General features: G+C 37.1%; 1 protein-coding gene across 2 annotated transcripts in view; it reads left to right on the top strand.

The window, feature by feature from the left end:
• CBFB (core-binding factor subunit beta) overlaps positions 1 to 19,404 on the top strand; it is a 58,030-nt gene that overhangs the window by 36,135 nt on the left and 2,491 nt on the right. Inside the window, exon 5 of one of the 2 annotated variants that reach the window (XM_026011447.2) lies at positions 6,498 to 6,593. In XM_026011447.2, coding sequence (XP_025867232.1) covers positions 6,498 to 6,593 — 96 coding nt within the window. Of the gene's footprint in view, positions 1 to 6,497; positions 6,625 to 19,404 lie in introns of both variants that reach the window. The other variant, XM_026011448.2, reaches the window with a different exon arrangement.

Raw genomic sequence — 19,404 nt, 5'->3', positions numbered from 1 at the left:
GGGTATTTCAGCTGAAGTAGTTTCACCACTATTGTCTTTATGCCTTTATTCAGAGTACTTTTGACAAATGTTAGCAAGAATGTGGAACAACAGTTGATGTGTTGGTATGTAAAATTGACACATTTGGAAAATTGGCAATACATACTAAAACTGCAAATTACATACGCCTGTGATCCAGCAATTCTCGTCTAAGTCATGATATGCAAAGGGAATAAACACATATATTCCTCAAGAGATATATACTGGGCATTTGTAGCAATATCATTAGTAAATAGCCAGAAACTGCAAACTGCTTAAATGCCAATTAGCAGTAGAATGAATAAATTGCTCATTCACACAAAGAAATACAGTGATAATGAAAAACTACAAAAGAAACCTACAAACTAGCACACCAATATGGATGGACTTCACAAATATATTGGACCCAAAAAGCACATGCTGTATGAATCCATTCTTCTGAAAGTACAGAAGTAGCCAAGACTTCATTATTTTTAGAAATAAGGATAATGGTTTATCCTTGATGGAGGAGGGTAGGTGCTGGAATGGAACAGAAGGAAATTCGTGAGATACTGTTACTGTTCTGGTTCTTCCTATGGATTCTAGTTCCAAAGAAAGTTCGGTTGTGGAAATTCATCAGGCTGTAATTTAGGACAGTGTGCCTGGTAAAATTCAGGTGTGAACCACATAATATATTTTAAGTTTTTCTAGAAGCCACATTAAAAAAAATTAAAAGAAGCAATTATATTTAATTTTTATATAATATTTTGTTTAACCCAGTATATCCAAAATATCATACTTGGACATAAAATTAATATAAAAATTAACTGTTCTAGCTCACATTTTTTTCTTTACAAGTACTTGAAATCTCATGTTTATTGTCCATGTACAGACGCAGACTAGCTGTTCTTTTTTCTTTTTCTTTTTTAGATTGATTGATTGATTGATTGATTTGAGAGAAAGAGTGAGTAGGGGAGGGGCAGAGTAAGAGAATCCTCAAGCAGACTCCCCGCTGAGTGAGGAGCCCAATGTGGGGCTCAATCTAATCATCCTGAGATTGTGACCTGAGCCAAAACCAGGAGTCAGATGCGTAACCAACTGAGCCACCCAGGCACTTCCAGACTAGCCACATTTAAAGTGTGTAGTAGTCACATGTGGCTAGTTGTTACCATATTGGACAGGAAAGCCTTGTGTACTCTTGTAGATATAATATACTATAATAAAATGTTTTAAAAGTTTATCATAAGTGAATATAACTCTGAAAAGAATTGTAGAAAACAAATGTTTGCTGATTGTATTTTCATCTTTCAATTTCTTTTTTGTAATTTGTAGGGATAAAACTCAATGTCTTTATGCTTTTGGTTTTCAATAATTGGGACTCTGAAAGTTTAAAAATCAAATTTTTGGCATTTCACCCTTGGATACTTTAATCAGAGATTTCAAACTAATTTTAAACAAAGCTTAACTGAGTCTTCAATTACCATAAAAAGATCAATGCCATTTTAGGAACTTATATTGATTTCAGAGTAATTCTTCAAAGGCTCAAATTATTTAAAATCCAAAGTGTGGGCATATTGTCCTGATGAATTTTTTGTATTCCACGTCAGTTTTGTCACAGCATTTCGTAGTTCAAAATGTACTTTGTAGATACATAAATATATTTCTAATTTATACAACTGTAACTTCTAGGTGATTGGCAGACTATCTTCTTTTTTTTTTTTTTTTTTTTTATGATAGTCACACAGAGAGAGAGAGAGAGGCAGAGACACAGGCAGAGGGAGAAGCAGGCTCCATGCACCGGGAGCCTGACGTGGGATTCGATCCTGGGTCTCCAGGATCACGCCCTGGGCCAAAGGCAGGCACTAAACCGCTGCGCCACCCAGGGATCCCAGACTATCTTCTTTTGATACAGTTATGAATTACATGTGCCACATCTTGTTCCTAATAAATTTTTATTTCATGGTTTTTAAATTTATTTATTTATTTATTTATTTATTTGAGAGGAGGAGAGCTTGTATGTATGCATTAGGGTGGAGAAAGGGGCAGAGGAAGAGAGAGAATCCCAAGCAGAGTCCTTGCTGAGCACAAAGCCCAAGGCAGGTTGATCCCCATCCCACGACTGGGAGATCATGACCAGAGCCAAAACCAAGAGCCAGAGACCCAACTGACTGAGCCATCCAGGTGCTCCTTTGTTTCATAGTTTTTAAAAATTCACTGAGAATGTTACTTTTTTTTTTTTTTTTTTTTAAGAGAAAGAGCTACTAGAGCAAGGAGGGGCAGAGGGAGAGATAGAATCTTAAGTAGGTTCCATGCCGAGCCCGGAGCCCAACTTGGGACTGGATCTCACAACGCTGAGATCATAACCTGAGCCAAAATCAAGAGTCAGATACTTAACTGACGGAGCCGGCCAGACACACAGAGAGAGAGGCAGAGATACAGGCAGAGGGGGAAGCAGGCTCCATGCAGGGAGCCCTATGCAGGACTCCATCACGCCCCAAGCCAAAGGCACTCAACCACTGAGCCTCCCAGGCATCTCCAGGAATGTTACTTCTTATACAGTATGTGTTCCACCAGCATTTGTATTTGTATTATCAATATAAGAGCTAATAATTTTATCTTCACTATTGTACTTTTTAGATTAATTGGCTTTGGCAGTCACAAAAAAAGATGTTTCAGGGGCCATGCTTGCTTAATCAGTGGAGCACCTGACTCTTGATCTTACGGTTGTGTGTTGGGCCCTATGTTGGGTGTAGAGATTACTTAAATATATCTTTTTAAAAAATTTCACCTTTAGTGTAATGACCTTTCAAAAGTTTAATTTTGGTTCTATAATCAAGTTAGAAAAATTGAACTGGGGGTGCCTGTGTGTCTCAGTAGGGGGTCTGCCTTGGGCTCAGGTCATGATCCCAGGGTCCTTAAATAAAGGCCTGCATCAGCTCCCCACTCACCAGGGAGTCTTCTTGTCCCTCTGCCTCTCCCTCTGCTTTTATCTTCTCTCTTAAATAAATGAATAAAATCTTTAAAAAAAGAAAAAAAATGAACCATTATTTGAATTAATGGATCTTCTATTTGACATACTTCATGATGTTGATGTAAAACTGGTGTCCTTTAGCTGTTTGCAAAGTTTTTGTTAATGAAGTCAGCATATAAACAGCTTTGCATTTTGTATGTGCATGACAGTGAATTGAATCATTTGTCATTTATCAGTGAATTAAATCACTTGATTTAAATGAAGTTGTGTGAAGTTGTGCAGAGTGATGTTAAATGTACCGTCTGCAGCTGCTTGTGTTAAATTGTTGCCTTTGAAGTATATGTTGATGCTTCTTCAGCAGTTTTATTTCTTTGGTTTTCATGTGATCAGTGATACCATTCTGGTCCCAACAGAGAATAGTTATTTTATACAAATTACGTATTCCATCATCAACTTTTTCGGAAATGAATTTGATTCTTAATTTTTCGTTAAATACACGCTTCCAGGTATTTTTTTTTTTTACGCTTTGAGTTTTTAAATTCATTCCTGCAGAAAGGTATTACCAAGCCATAAAATAAATATAGTTGTAGATTTAGGCAATAGAATAAAAACAAAAGCACTGCAGCAAGAATGGTCTGAATATTCTCTGTATGCCTTTATTTGCCACGTGGGTTTCACTACACCACCTTTTATGATGACCCCACCTAACTCCTTTGTGCAGATCGTGGTTAAGACCATAGTATAACAGGTGGCTGGTGGGGACAGGAGTGTTGACAGCTGTGCCCACTGCCATCTGAGATTGTATAGAATTTGTTGTCCCTAGCCATGTTGAGCATACTTTATGGGTGAATATTTTTTTATCAGGAGTTGCCCTTTATGCTGCCGTTGAAGGGGTAAGTGTTAGTTAAGGATAATGCTGGCCATCACCAATTGTTTTTCAAATTACAGTGCAAACTGTTCACTGCACATATGTTTCACATCTTGCTAGAAAGGACCAAGACAGAAGCTAGAGTTAGAAAGCAGAAGGCTACCATATCTCTCTTGGCTTATTTTACTACAACTGTTAGTAATAATACTTTTTTCCTTTTAATGAAATAAAAATTTGTGACCGTTGCTAGATTATACATTAGTAGCTAATAACTTCCTTAGGAAATTGGATCATATTTCATGTCATATGCTCTCATTTCATCATGAAATATTCCTCTACTGTACTTAAATCACAGTTGACATTTATATATTGATTTTTGTCATTTTTCATCGTCTGCCTGCCCAACTAGACCAGAGACCATGAGGAGAAGCACCATTTGTCCCCTCACATTGTATATGTGGCACCTTAGCACAGTGACTTGGATGTAAGGAAGACTCAAACGTTTGTGGAATAAATGAAAAAGTGAATGGATGCACAGGATAGGAGTATCCTGTTATCCTAGATCTATCCCAGTTGATAGCTAGCTAAATAGTAGAAAGCCCTTGGAGCTGGGAACAGGTGCTTGCTTCAGCAGCACATAGACTAAAAAATAGGAGTTGGGAACAGTGTTCTTTTGCAGGTACCTCAAGCTTATACAGTATATTCTGAGAATACAATAGGAATGTGTAATGATATTTAGTCAGATGTGTTAACTTGATATATCTGCAAGTGCTTGTAAAATAATAGCAGTTATCGAATGCTCTCCATTACTATGCTTAAGCTTGTTTTGTCTGTTATTTAATCTTTACAACAGTCTTATAAAGTAGATATTACTACTATGCCTATTTTACAGCTGGTAAATGCATCATAAGAATAGAAATTTGAGGGATCCCTGGGTGGCGCAGCGGTTTGGGAAAAAAAAAAAAAAGAATAGAAATTTGATTACAACTTTTAAGTTATAGACATCATGTCAGTGACAATGTTAAGTATTAAGCAGCCATACTGATAGTAACAAAAGCTGCGTCACACAGAACAAGATACCAAGTAGTATAGGTACAGTCCAGGTGGGTATAGCACTTACTTATATTATAGGGGTCCTGGGTTTTGTCATCTTCCTACTGTGCTCAGTGTGTTATTGCATCCCCATAATTATGTTTGTGTAATGGCTGCTGTATCTCTGGGCATTGTATCAGTTCGTGGGAGGAGAAAAGGTGAAATGTCTCTTAAAAGACTTTCTTAGAAGCCCCATTAGATGAGCTATGCTTCTGTCCCATTGGTTAGAACTGAGTTACTGGCCACTCCTTGCTATAATGAATCTAGGTGTGTGAATATTGATGACTTTTTTTTTGGTATTTTTGTCTTTTAGTTTCTTCAAGTATACTATTGAAAAATCCTAGTATTGAGAAGTGTGTGACTACAATGGTTGAGTTCTGTGCTCTAGACAATGAGAAAGCTTTTTTAAGTTGGGAGTATTGTGGTCAGATTGTGCCTAAGGCATGTGATGGCTCTGCGTGTTAGATTGGGGATGACAGAATGGAAGCAGGAAGACACTGTTGAGGAGATCTTTGCAGTAATTTTAATTTTTATTTATTTATGATAGTCAGAGAGAGAGAGAGAGAGAGAGAGGCAGAATGAAGTATCTACCAACACAGGCAGAGGGAGAAGCAGGCTCCATGCACCGGGAGCCCTACGTGGGACTCGATTCCGGGTCTCCAGGATTGCGCCCTGGGCCAAAGGCAGGCGCCAAACCGCTGCGCCACCCAGGGACCCCCCCTTTGCAGTAATTTTGATAAGGGATCTTAGAAGCCTGAACTAGGAAAATGTAGAAAATAAAAGGAGACTAAAGATTCCAAAAATGTTTAAGAAGTCTGATGGCTAGGACTTGGTGGTTGATTGGCCCTGTGGAGATGCAAGAGTGAAGAGTCAAAGATGAAGATGGCTTAGGTGTCTGGCAGAAATGATGGAGTGGTGCCAGGAATGGAAACTAAAGGGGAGTAAAGGAGAAAGTTTAAATTAGTTGTCCCTTAGGCATAGTGAATTTGAGGTATCTGGATTTTCTTCATGTGCAGATCATTATTGATTGGGAAGGGATTAGGATAGATTTGTTATATGTTACAAATATTTTTTCTTGATAATATCCCTAATATCCCTTGGACTTGTATTTACTTTCTGTTCATCAGTTTCTAACATTTATATTAATAAATTCTGTTAATATTCTCTTTTATATATTTCTGGCTTTAGTGTCATAATTAGAGGGCCGGGCCTGGCCTGTCTTGTGCCCAAATTATAGAAGTATCTACGAACTTTTTTTTCTTGAACTTCTGGCTTAATTATTGACTAGTACAAGATTTTATTTTGGTAAATAGGATGAGGTAAAGAAAGGGAAGAACATTTTCAATTATTAGAATATGATTGAGCCACAGGTCCTATATCCAAAATGTAATATCAAACATGAAAAAACTGAAGTTTTTTTTAAAAAGTGACTCCAACGTTGGCTTTTTTAAATGGTTTTGATATTTAGAGAAATACTTTGCTATTTATTTCCTCCAAGAAACAAACACTGTCAAATTGAGTTTTTATTCTAAACCCAAAGTCAAATATCCTTTTCATGTATTCTGACAGCAGGAGGATGCATTAGCACAACAGGCCTTTGAAGAGGCTCGGAGAAGGACGCGTGAATTTGAAGACAGAGACAGGTCTCATCGGGAGGAAATGGAGGTGAGAGTTTCACAGCTGCTGGCAGTAACTGGTTAGTACTTTCCCCCAACCTCTCAGGCTCTCTTTGTCATGTTTGTGCATAATGTTTTTTATAAATAGTTTAATTTTGTCTTTTGTTTGTCAAAAGTTAAACTATGTCTTTGTGTTTATTAAATGTAATTGCTATAAAGAGACTTTGGTCTTAATTTTAAGTTGTATGTGAATTCATCATTTATTGATCCTCATAAAAAATCATTTACTGTCGGTCATGTATATATTCTCTTAATTCATTGATCCAAATATCTTTTCTCTTTTTTTGTCTTGGTTATTTGTAAAAATTACTTTATGTTATCATAGAATACATATTTTTAGAACATTATTAAAACTCTTTGGAAATAATATTACTTTACATTTTTTAATGAATGCTTGTCTTGATTTGATAACAGTGTAATGTTCAGCCATTTGTGTATTCTCTTTTACTAGAGGAAAATTTAATATTTTTAAACTAGTCAAAGAATAGAATTAACCTAATCCATTTTTCTTTTAACTTTTTTATGGTACAGAGGTAAAAATCCTCACCAAAGAAATATGTAACTTAATTATTATAAGGCTAACACCCTAATAACTACTATCCAGATCAAAAAAATCAAATTTTGACAGCTACCTTCACAGCGCCCTCCATGTGGGCATCTAATTATGACCTTCTCCCTTCCCTCAAAAGTATTGCTATTACCTCATTTTTTACAGTAATCACTTCCTTGTGTCTTTTTAGTTTTATTACCCATCCCTATTTCAGTCTTCAACATGGAAGGTTTGCCCAATGTTTAAATTTGATATGACTTTTAATTGACGTGATTTTTTTTCTATGTAAAGTTGTACCTTACTTTAAGCAGACTTTAATTTTACAATTAATATTTAAAGTATTTATACATTGTTCAAAAATCCAATTTCTACAAAAAGTATGCCTTAACAAAATAAAATAATCAAGACGAGAACTACTGTGTTTGAAAAGGATATTGTCAAATGTTAATGTATGCTCCAAGTTTATAAGCTTGATTATCAACATGAACATTTCACACAAGAAGAAATAGGAAAAGCACACATTCATATTCAATAATGAAAAGAAATAGAATTAAAATATAATTATAATACATGAACTAAATAGAATAATTTCTAGGCATTAAAAAGAGTTCTGCAGATTGGTTGCACAACATTGTAAATGTATTTAATACTACTGAACTGTACACTTAGAAATGGTTGAGATGGTAGGGTGCCTGGGTGGCTCAGTGGTTCAGTGTCTGCCTTTGGGTCACATCATGATCCTGGGATGGAGCCCTACATCAGACTCCCTGCAGGGAGCCTGCTTCTCCCTCTGCCTCTCTCTCTTGTCTCTCACGAATAAATAAATAAGATTTAGAAAAAAAAAAAAAAAAAGAAATGATTGAGATGGTAATTTTTATGTTTTATGTATTTTAACACATTAAAAAAATTTTTAATCAGTATTTTAATGACAGAAAATTGGTGGGTTTTCCATGTATAAAATTATATGTACACTATTATTTAAGTTAACACAAAAGTGTATGTGTGTGTACAGAGAGATAGTGGTGAAGAGCCCAGACACTAGAGCCAGACTGCAAGATCTAAATCTGGCTTTGCCACTTACTTTGTCATCTTGAACAACTTATTTCATCTTCCTGTGGCTGAGTCTCCTCATTGATAAAATGAGGCTAATAATTGTCCCTATCTCATAAGGTTATTGTAAGGATTAAATAAGCAGATACATGTGAAAACACCTCTTGAGTGTGTGGCACTGAGTAGGTGTACCTGCTATTATTGGTGTTATTTCGTGTGTATGTATCCCTCTGTGTGACAATATATTTTTAGAATGAATGAAAAAAATCGAGTCTGCTTAGTAGTTAGTGTATAAAATAAAATTATCTCTTAATGATTGAGTTTTCCCTTTGTCAGTGAGTGAATTAATCTAATAGGCTGAGAGCAACTGATGGTGCCCCCAAGAATGTAGTACTTTTTAGCTAGGAAAAGAGACAGGAGGGATATTATACAATGCATTTGTTTTCTTTGAAGCTTTTCAATTCTTATGATTAGACTTCCCATGACATTTTCTTTTGGAAGGCTTGTATACGTAGTAGTAAGTTTATAAATATATATATGCATTTACCTTATGCTTCTGAACCTTTTTCTTCATGCTGTTTGTTCCCTGATAATGTACCTTTCTACCCATTTGTTAAAACCCAGGTTAAATATAATGTCAGTCCCTTCTCCAGCCTACTTGTTATTAGCCCTTCCACTTTGTAGTTTCCAGAGCACTTATTTCTGTTATTGTTCTTCCTGAACAATATGTTGAAACAATTAAAAACATGTCTGTCCTCTATTATAGATTCCCAATGAGATGGGGAATTTTTTAACTCTCACATTACCCACCACAGTGTTTTGTACATTGTGTTTAGTTATCAAATGGAGATCTTCAGAAAACAGTTCTTACCCTAGCTGTCTGAAAGCTAGAGTTAGAGTGTAGACTAGAATTTAGTTAAAGTAGTATAATACATGCTAATGGTCTTTGGAAAGGTTTTAAATGTTTATGATTTATTGGCTTATATATTAGGTAAGTTTTAAATAATGAACCTCAACTATTTTGTGCTGGATTCTGCACCAGGGACTGGTAAATATATAGATGAAATGCACAGGGGTGTCTGGGTGCCTTGATTTCAGCTCAGGTCATGACCTCAGGGTCATAGGATGGAGCGCCCTGTTGAGCTACATGCTGGGTTTGAAGCCTGCTTAAAATTCTCTCCCTTTCCCCCTGCCCCCGCCACTTGCTCGCTCTTGCGCTCTCTCTCTCTCTCTCTCTCTCTCTCTCTCTAAAAGAAAGAAAGAAAAAATTATGGTTTCTGGTCTTGAACACTGTCAGTCTTCAGGGAAAATAGATATATAAACACATATTTGGAGACTACTGTAGCAGTAGCCATACATAATGGAGGTTCAGAAGTATGATAGTGGACAGTGGCAGTGTAGAGGATTGAGTGCTTACATGTGCCTCTGCCTGAGGAATTCACAGGAGAATACTATTGCAAGGATTTGAAGGAAGAGTGGGAGTTTGCCCTCTGGACAAGCTAGGGAAAGCATTCTGGGCAGAAAAAACACTATATGCAATGGCACAAAGCACTAAGAGACCTTGTTGTGTCTGAGAACATGATTGGTCACTCTTTCTGGAACAAGCCAATATGGCTTTAAATGAATGTAAGAATTGTTTTATGAAAAGTGCTTTTCAGCTCCATTATATTTGAAAAATAACTTTGATAATTAATGGAACAATTATTTAAGTTTTTGCCTATATTTTGCTTTAAAAAATGTAGATTAGTTGACACTAAGAATTGTCTTAAATGCTAGCTTGATTATTCTTACAAATATGGTACTTGAAAAATATTCTGGTGTTGAGTATATCTGTATGTATGTTTATATTGTGAATGAACAAAAACATTGTTGAGAGAGGTGTTAAATAATTTGTTGCTTAGATAGTTTTCCAGTGGGTTTTATGTCAGTGATTTGAGAGCATGGCTTCTGTAGTCAGGCCTGGTAGAGACTCTGGGTCCATCACTTGCTAGTCTCTCTTAAGCTTGTTTTCTCATAGAAATTGTGAGAATTAAATGGGAAAGTGCTTGTAAAAGCACTTAGTATGGTGATTGGCTTGTGTATGCCCACAGTAAATAATAGCTCTAAAGTACTTCTTGAGCACTAAAAGCTCTACCACGCCATGCTGGTTCCAGTTAATTGAATTATCTGGCTAAGAACATCCTTTTAGTTCTCTAAAGTCTGTCAGGGCACTTTCGCTGCATTATGACCTGGAGCATAGAAAAAAATGATTGGATTGTCATCAATGATTTAAGATCCCATAGTCTCTTGAGGCAATAATTTATAACATCAGTTCTTGTAGAGAACTGTCATCTACAAAATTGGGCTGGGATCTGAGTCCAGAGCTTGCACTGGCAGTCACTTACAGGAGTTTTGGGTATGCATATCTTTTGGTACTTTTGGTGCATGTATATTTTGCTTCCCTTTAAAAAAAAATCCATAATGGTGTGCCTGGGTAACACAGTCGGTTAAGCAACCAACTCTTGGTTTCAGCTCAGGTCATGATCTTGGTATTGTGAGATTGAGCCCTACTTTCGGGCTCCCCGCCCAGCACAGAGTCTGTTTGGGACCCTCTTCCTCTGCCCCTTCCCACTGCACTTTCTCTCACTCTCAAAATAAATAAATAAATCTTTAAAAAAAAATTTTTTAAATCCACAACAAATTCCTAATCAGCTTATTTTCTTACAGTTTACCTTCTTTTTCCTAAAAGGAGAACATTAGAGAAAATTATTGTCCATTCCCTCTCCCACCCCCATAATTCAAACATCTACAAAAGACATTATGTCATATACTCTAACATTCTTATTATAGTTGAGGAACCTGAGACTCAGAAAAATTAACTGACTTGCTTTCTTTCAAGTGTTTGGTTAATGGAAAGAAGAGTGAAGACTTAAATCAGTTTCCTAACCAAAACTCCTCTACAAATATAGCCTAGCACTGGGAAATGAATTTCCACATCACCCATAAAGATGATTAAGTTGAAAAATAAAACCTGCCAGAAGAGGTTAGAAACCGTTTTGCCTGGAAAAGGAAAAGCTGAGGCAAAAAAGAATAATAATGATTCCAGTGGGTGGTCCTGGTGCCTGACTGGAGATGAAGGCTGAGGAGCAGTGGTAACTCGTGGGTGGCAGTAACCCAGTAAATGGTCCTTGGAAGCTTGAGATCCTGGCAGCACAGTGGCTTAGGGATGTCCCACCCCTGTTTGGATAACCTCTGAGGCCCCTAGCCCTGCAGTGCTAAATTTGTAATGCTGATGCTCTTGAGCATTTAATACACATGTAAGCTTAAGGTTACTAAGAGTTTTGATTTGTGCCAGTGTCTTTTTACCTGAAATCAGTTATAAAACTCCCTGAGCATGTGTAAAATTTAGAAAGTTTTCAGTCTATCATTCATGGTAAGATTTAGCATTTTCTTTTTCTGATTTTCTGGAAAAAAGGTTATTTTAGTAGTTTGATATGTTTCTTTACCTTTCAGAGATGATAGCAGCTTATCATTAATTTGGCAAGTGAAAGACTATAGTGAAATGAAGAAACATTGTTTTAGTTACATTGTCCAAATACTGTTAAATCTTTGGTGACAACAAAATGGTGTGCAAAAGGTACAGAACACTATGTATGATATCTTTGCCCTTTGGGTATTCTTTTAAAAGGAATTCATGCACATATTTGCTTGAATGTGCACCGTGTCTCTTTAATAGGATATGTAGGAAACTAACTGAAAACTGCAGGGGAATCGAGTATCCTGGAGCCACATGGGAGGATGATTACTTTTCATGTTATCTTTTAGACCTTTTGAATTTTGTATCCTGTGCATCTATTACATGTTTAGAAAAGAAAGAAAATATGTTTTTAGTGTTAATAGAAAATGATGGAACTAGAAGATTCTGGAACTTGCTATCTGTCTTCTGGCTTATGGCCTGTTTCTAAAAATGTGAAATCCTTTGTGTGAAATTTTGTAGAGAACCCCAATATATATGATAGAGCACTGCTCTAGGTGAAGCAGGGGTGGGAATTACTCCGATTTTCTTCTGTAGTCCCTGGAGTGTTTTCATGGAACCCAGTATCTGGCAGAATGTAACTGTGAAGAACCTTTGATGTGTGCTTCAGCGTGGATGGAACTGAGGGAATGATGTTGAGTGAAGTCAGTCAGTCAGTCAGAGAAGGACAATCATCATATGGTTTCACTTGTATGTGGAATATAAGAAACAGTGAAGGGATTATAAGGGAAAGGAGGGGAACTGAGTGGGAAAAATTAGAGGGAGACAAACTGTGAGAGACTCCTGACTCTGGGAAACAGAGGGTTGCAGAAGGGGAGGTGGGCAGGGGAATGGGGTAACTGGGTGATGGGTACTAATGTTGACAAACTAAAATTTAAAGAGAATCTTTGATGTAGTAGGATGAGCATGAGGTTTGTAATAGATTTCTCTGGTTTTGAATCCTGGCTCTCTTGTTGCATTGTGACATTAGGAAAATTACTTATCCTCGTGAGCCTCATCTGTAAAACCAGGGCTTAAGGCCCTACCTCCCAGGTTGCTGCCAGCGCAGTATCTCTTAGATGGGCTCACTTCCTCTTTTTTCACTTTGGCTCACAGTCTGTCTGGAGTGGCAGTAAAGACAGGCATATCCTAACTGTAGACTGTGAAAGTCAGAGATATTTTGCCAAGATACATTATATTCTGGTGTTGGTTGTTTGGTTTTTAACAACAGTAAAGGGTTTTGAATTTTTCTGGGTTCTGCTGGAGGTAGAGGCAGCAGTTACCCAGGGGGGGTTAGTAGTGACTAGGAAGAGAGAGCACAAGCGGAACTTCCCGAGTTTGGGTAATGTTCTGTTTCTTTATCTGGGTTACATGGGCATATTCATTTAATGGGAAACTCATCGAGTTACACATTTATGATTGGGGCACTAGTCTATATTTTAATTAAAATTAGACATTAAAAAGAAAAAATAATCACAAGCATGTCTTCTATGAAGTGCCTGCCCATTGTTGTCTCTTCCCATGTAGTAGTAGCCAGGTGCCTTTTTACCTGAGATTCCTTCCATGATTTGAAAATGTTAACATGTTACGACATTTCTCTTCAGGTCACATATCTGTATAACTAATTCAAATGGCTTACTCTGGGATTTTGTGAAAGAAGATTGAGGTTAGTAAAGGACAGAACGAGTGCTCTGGTCATAAATATATTGGAAAGATGCCTCTGTTACCTGTTAGATAGCAACTCATGTACACTCTCTGTGTCTAGAGACTGCCTTCAACTTGATTGGCCTCTTTCTAAAACTGTACCATCGTACTGTTAGCTCTTAATTCAGCTACATGGTGACAGGGTGCTGAAAGAGATTTTCTTTGTCATTATGTAGAAAATGCTTTCATCTGGTTAGTTTATAAAGTGTTAGCAAATAAATTCTTGTCTTTAATGTCAGAGAATGGGTAAATAATTATTGCTTATTTTACTATAGGCAGTTTTAATACAATTCCATAAATCATAGGAGAATTTTAGGTGGAAACTATTTGGAAATAAAACAGGCAAAGGCTTTATGTGGTTTTTGTATTTGTGTTTTGTATGTTTTCGGAGCCTTCGATTCTGTGTGGTCCAAGAAAAAATCTCAGCCACTATTTTAAATTCCTGCAGACTTCAGTTTTCAAATCACTTTAACTGTACCAACACTCATTTTTGTGTAAGGACAAATTAACGTAAAAGTCGGTCTATACTGTGCCTTCCTAACGTCTTTTAGGTAAAGGCAGTAGATAAGAGTGAAACAGGAATAGGATTGAAGAGAGAGGAAGAGGATACTAGATCTTCTCCCGTACTAGGAGAGAAAGAGAGTCTTTGTGAGGCACCTAATGGCTCACTCAGTTGGTTAAGCATCTGCCTTCAACTCAGGTCATGATATCAGGGTCCTGGGATCAAGCCCTACAGGGCTCTGTGCTCAGTGGAGAGCCTGCCCTCCCTCTCCCTCTGCTGCTTCCCTGCTTCTTCTCTCCCCCTTCACTCTCTCTCTCAAATCTTTAAAAATGAAGTCTTTGGTCTCTATCATAGGAGATACAAGCTTCACTAAAATTTATTTTATTCTAACCTTATGTTTTAGTTTTTTAAAATTATCTTATTGGCAGGATACAAGTTTTTTTTTTTTAACATGTCTAATGTTCATAAAGATTTTTAAGTTTATTCATGAGAGACAGAGAGAGAGAGAGAGGCAGAGACACAGGCAGAGGGAGAAGCAGGCTCCATGCAGGGAGCCCGATGCGGGACTCGATCCTGGGACCCCAGGATCATGCCCTGAGCCAAAGGCAGATGCCCAACCACCAAGCCACCCAGGTGTCCCGATATGTTCATACAGATAACTGGAAAGTGATGAGCAGGTTTGTTGTGACAGCGTGCTTACTATGTGTCAGGCAGTATTCATCACAGTATTTGTTTTATACCACTGAGGCTGAAAAAAAGTAAGAAACTTATCTAAGATCATACAGCTAAAGTGGTAGAGCCATCCCAGTCTGCACCTAGAAATGTAGATTATTTCCACTATCTCTTTTAAGACTTTTTTTTTTTTTAAGATTTTATTTATTCACTCACAATAGACACAGAGAAAGAGAGGGGCAGAGACACAGGCAGAGGGAGAAGCAGGCTCCGTGCAGGGAGCCGGACATGGGACTTGATCCCGGGTCTCCAGGATCACGCCCTGGGCCAAAGGCAGGCGCTAAACCGCTGAGCCACCCAGGGATCCCTATCTCTTTTATTTTGAAACGTCACTTTATATGTAAAGTTTTCCTGAAGTTGTGTACTTTATAAGAACTATATTTTTTGACATGCCCATTAGACGAGCTCTTGCAATCTCCTTACCTGACAGGTGTTTATGATTGTCTGCTGACCTGGTTTACCCTTTTGCATATGGGGAAAGTACACTTCCTTCTCTCGTATTAGGACTTAAAATTTCTGTCTAGTGACTCCTCCAGCTTTAGCATTTGGGAGCAGCTAATGATAAAACCTTGGGGAATCACTTAACCTGTGGTTTCAGGCTCCCAGTTTGTAAGATTAGAGTTGAACTAAATCTCTAACATACTTTGCTGCTCTAAAATTCTGTAATTCTGTGCTCTGACGTTTAGTCAAGTATCAGACATGAAGTAGTAAGCACAGTATGTGAACATAGTATACACTCAGTTGGAGCTATTTTTAAGTATTAGGGCATTTTCTCATGAAGAGTTTTCAGCGATTTGATAATCTTGATAAAAAAGAATGGAAGTCAACCAAGAAATTTTATTCATTTTCATTTGGGAATCCCTGCTTTTGGTTACTTCTGCACAGTCCTGACCAGTAGGGAAAACTCAGTGCCTGGTGACTGTTTATTGTCACTCCATTTTGGGCTCATCTCATGTCTGCCTCCTCAAAACTGGATTTGCCATCTTTCTGGACATTCTGGTATATTGAAAGGAAGAGAACAGGAGCAACTGGTAGTAAGAAGTCTGTAATAAAATGTCTAGATTAATTCTCTATAAATATTAAAAACAGATTTGTATTCTGAACAGGCTTGTGGGTATCTGCTTTATATTAAACCCCTATTCTGAAATAGTTGTTAATAAAAATCAAGGACCCATGTGGATTGACAGTGGAAAAGAAACTAGAAATTATGAACTTTATGCTTTTATAATAATTGAGTTTAGAGAGTTTCTTAAGCCACCATCTAGTGTAGCTGATTACTCATAGAATTCCTTCTAAAACATCTAGCTCTCATGAGAAAGCTCATTCAGTTGTTGAATTCCAGTCCTGTGGAAGCTATTTCACTGAACCTCAGTCTGTTTCTATTTGTTTCTTTCATGTGACAGCCTGTACATCTAACCTCTGAACAAGAAATTTCCTTCCAGTCTCCCAGCTCTCTTATTCCTCTCCCTTCAGCTCTCATACTCTCTTGACTTCCTCAGCTCTCATTTGTCCTATTTTTGTTTTTCCTTCACAGTGTCTTCCCTTACATCTTCCTGATTCTTCTTTACAGTGTAAATAAACCACAAACACAAGTAGATAAGCTTTACTCCTCTCCATGCCTTCACCAAACTATATTTTTAAAAAAATAATAAACCCATGGGAACTTGTGCACAGCTATGAGCAGAAGGGAGAACTCTAGCTGCTGATGAACACTGTCACTCATTTGAATTCATCCTATTATTATAAAACTAATTTGAAAATTACTCCTAAGACAAAAGCTGAAATATCCTTTTGACCAAGTATTGTTGGTAGGTTAATAGTGATTTGTAAATATATAATTAGGATTGATTTTTCTCAGTGTTTCTTCATTGCTCAGCCCCTTTCTAACCTTCATTGACTGAATCCAGATGCTTATATCACCATCTCTGATTTTGCAGAATTGATCTGCCCTTACACTACATTTAGCATTGATTCTGTATAGACCTTAAATTGGTTTTTTGTTTTGGGGTTGCTGGGTTGTTTGGTTTTTTTGGTTTTTTGCTGAATATGCATTCCATAGCTTTTTCAGTCTGTACCATGCAGCATAACTTTAACATGACTAGTTAATTGAAATAAATATGCTAAAATTTAATAAGCCATATGCTAATAAAAATAGTGAAAATCTAGGGATCCCTGGGTGGCGCAGCGGTTTAGCGCCTGCCTTTGGCCCAGGGTGCGATCCCGGAGACCCGGGATCAAATCCCACGTCGGGCTCCCAGTGCATGAAGCCTGCTTCTCCCTCTGCCTATGTCTCTGCCTCTCTCTCTCTCTCTGACTATCATAAATAAATAAAAATTTTTTAAAAATCTGCTAGAGGAATGTATCAAAATTTATAAGACAACAGAAGTTAGTGTTGAGTTTGATTTGATTTGTTTGAAAGTGAACAAGGCAGTGTACTTTCTATCTAAATAACGTAATGCTCTTGAGAAATGATGACATTACTGGAGCTTCTGACTAAACTTGATCATGCAGTGCAGGTGTGACTTGTTGAGATGTTTCTTTGAAGGTCTACAATGCTCTTTCTGTAACAACTGTGTTAGATCTTAAGAAGTGAAACCAGTATGTTCAATTTTGGGGTAGATTTGTTTCCAAAAACTGACACAGACAATGAAGAATCAATTGGTGACTATAATGCATGATTCCATTAGCTAAAGATTGCACAGGTAATTTCAGGGTGGTCTCAATTACTGGTATGTATCAGAAGTGACTACAGACAAGAGCTAGATGAAGAATGGTGGTGGCATGGACTAGGATAAGAGGGGTAGAGGCAGCCAGAAGTAGATTCAGGATATAGTCAATGAAAAAAAAAAAAAAAGGACATAGTCAATGGAGGACTGTGAGAGCCTATCATGGAGTGTACAAGAAGGAGATATTAGGGTGACCTCAAGCTTTTTTGCCTGAACTACTGGTAAAATGGACTCACCATTGTCTAACCTAGGAAAATCATTGCTGAAGGAATCAGGTTCTGTATACAATCAGATGCTTGTGCTCAACTCACATTTACAGTTACTAAAGAAAGCATATGGAAGAAACATGCACTGGAATTTGTGAAAGAGACTGAGAGTTAATACTGTATGTATTAGTGACCAAAGGGGCACTAGTTTACATTAAAAACTTTATGTAGCAGAGAGTGTCACACAGGACCCGTTAGTTGTTAGATATTCCCTATTAAGGAATTTGCCATCATTAGTTTAACTAGAAATGTTTATTCTAAAGTGAAACTTGAAAGCCTCAGTGTTTATAATTGTCAAACCTCTTAGTTATTAATATTGTTGTAAAACTACTTCTGGGTATGTAAGTGGATCAGTACTATAATTTTTCCCCCAGTTTTGCATCTTATTTAGATATTTTATCCACATTTATTTGTTTCTTTATTTATTTGCTTATTTAAAAGATTTTATTTATTCATCAGAGAGAGAGAAGCCCCCAAATGCAATTCTTAATAAATAAATGTGGGACAGCCCGGGTGGCTCAGCGGTTTAGCGCCACCTTCGGCCCAGGGCCTGATCCTGGGGACCCGGGATTGAGTCCCACGTCGGGCTCCCTGCATGGAGCCTGCTTCTCCCTCTGCCTGTGTCTCTGCTTCTTTCTCTGTCTCTGTCTCTCTCTCTCTCTCTCTCATGAGTAAATAAATAAAATCTTTAACAAAAAATTGCATTTGGGTTTTTGGGAGGAGGGTTTGTTTTTTAAGAATTGCACTTCTTGGGGCACCTGGGTGGCTCAGTCTTTTGGGCATCTGCCTTCAGCAGGTCATGATCCCAGAGTCATGGGATTGAGCCCCATGTCGGGCTCATGCTCATGCTCTCTTGCTCTTATAAATAAATAAAATCTTAAAAAAAAAAAAGAATTGGAATTTTTAAATAACAAATTTTCATGTTGTACTCCAGGTCTTTTTTTTTTCCCTCCATATTTATGCAATTGTATAAAGGTATTTGTAAAGTACAGTCATGTCCATTATTTCTACATTGCAGAAATAGAACCTGGTCTTTTCTAAGCAGTTAAAATTCTGTTTATTATTCTTGCTCTTAGATGGTGGCGTCCCTGAGGTGTTGGTTCTTGGTGGAAGCTCTGAGAACATTCATTTTTGCTTTTGAGATAATACTTTATTCATAGTAATGATTTTATTACATGAGGTAGAGATTTTTAGTGAAAACTTGTTTGGCATAGATGACATTCTGTAAGATGAAATTCACTACTACATTTTTCAGTCAATTAGTAGACTATATACTTTTGTGTGACTATGTAAAATAAACAGTAGTACATATGTTTTAAGGTTGCTGATAGCGTTTTAATTAGTTCATTCATGGAAAGTGCTTAGAACAATGCCCAGCATATAGTTGGTACTCAGTAAATATGAGCTATTATTAAAAGAAAACGTTTAATTGTAAGGTGACTGGATGATGTGTTTAACCCTGTAGTCCAAAAACTATAAATGTAGATTTGCTGTTCTTTTATATATAGTATGTATTTTGATAATTCTGTTTTGAATATAATGAGTTTTTTATTCTTGGCTTCTTTTATGGAAACTTCAGCAATATATATATATATATATATATTTATTTATATATATATATTTATATATATATATATTTTAGCAAAATATGTTTTAAATATTTTATTTATATGATAGAGTGAGAGAGAGAGAGCATAAGTAGGGGGAGTGGCAGAGGCACAGAAGGAAAGAGAGAAGCAGACTCCGCACTGAGCAGGGAGCCTGATGCGGGCCTCGA

Source organism: Vulpes vulpes, chromosome 12 (assembly GCF_048418805.1).
Source record: "Vulpes vulpes isolate BD-2025 chromosome 12, VulVul3, whole genome shotgun sequence".
NCBI lineage: Eukaryota > Metazoa > Chordata > Mammalia > Carnivora > Canidae > Vulpes > Vulpes vulpes.
Note: the sequence above shows the minus strand (reverse complement) of the source record. Positions and strands in the feature narration are given on the sequence as shown.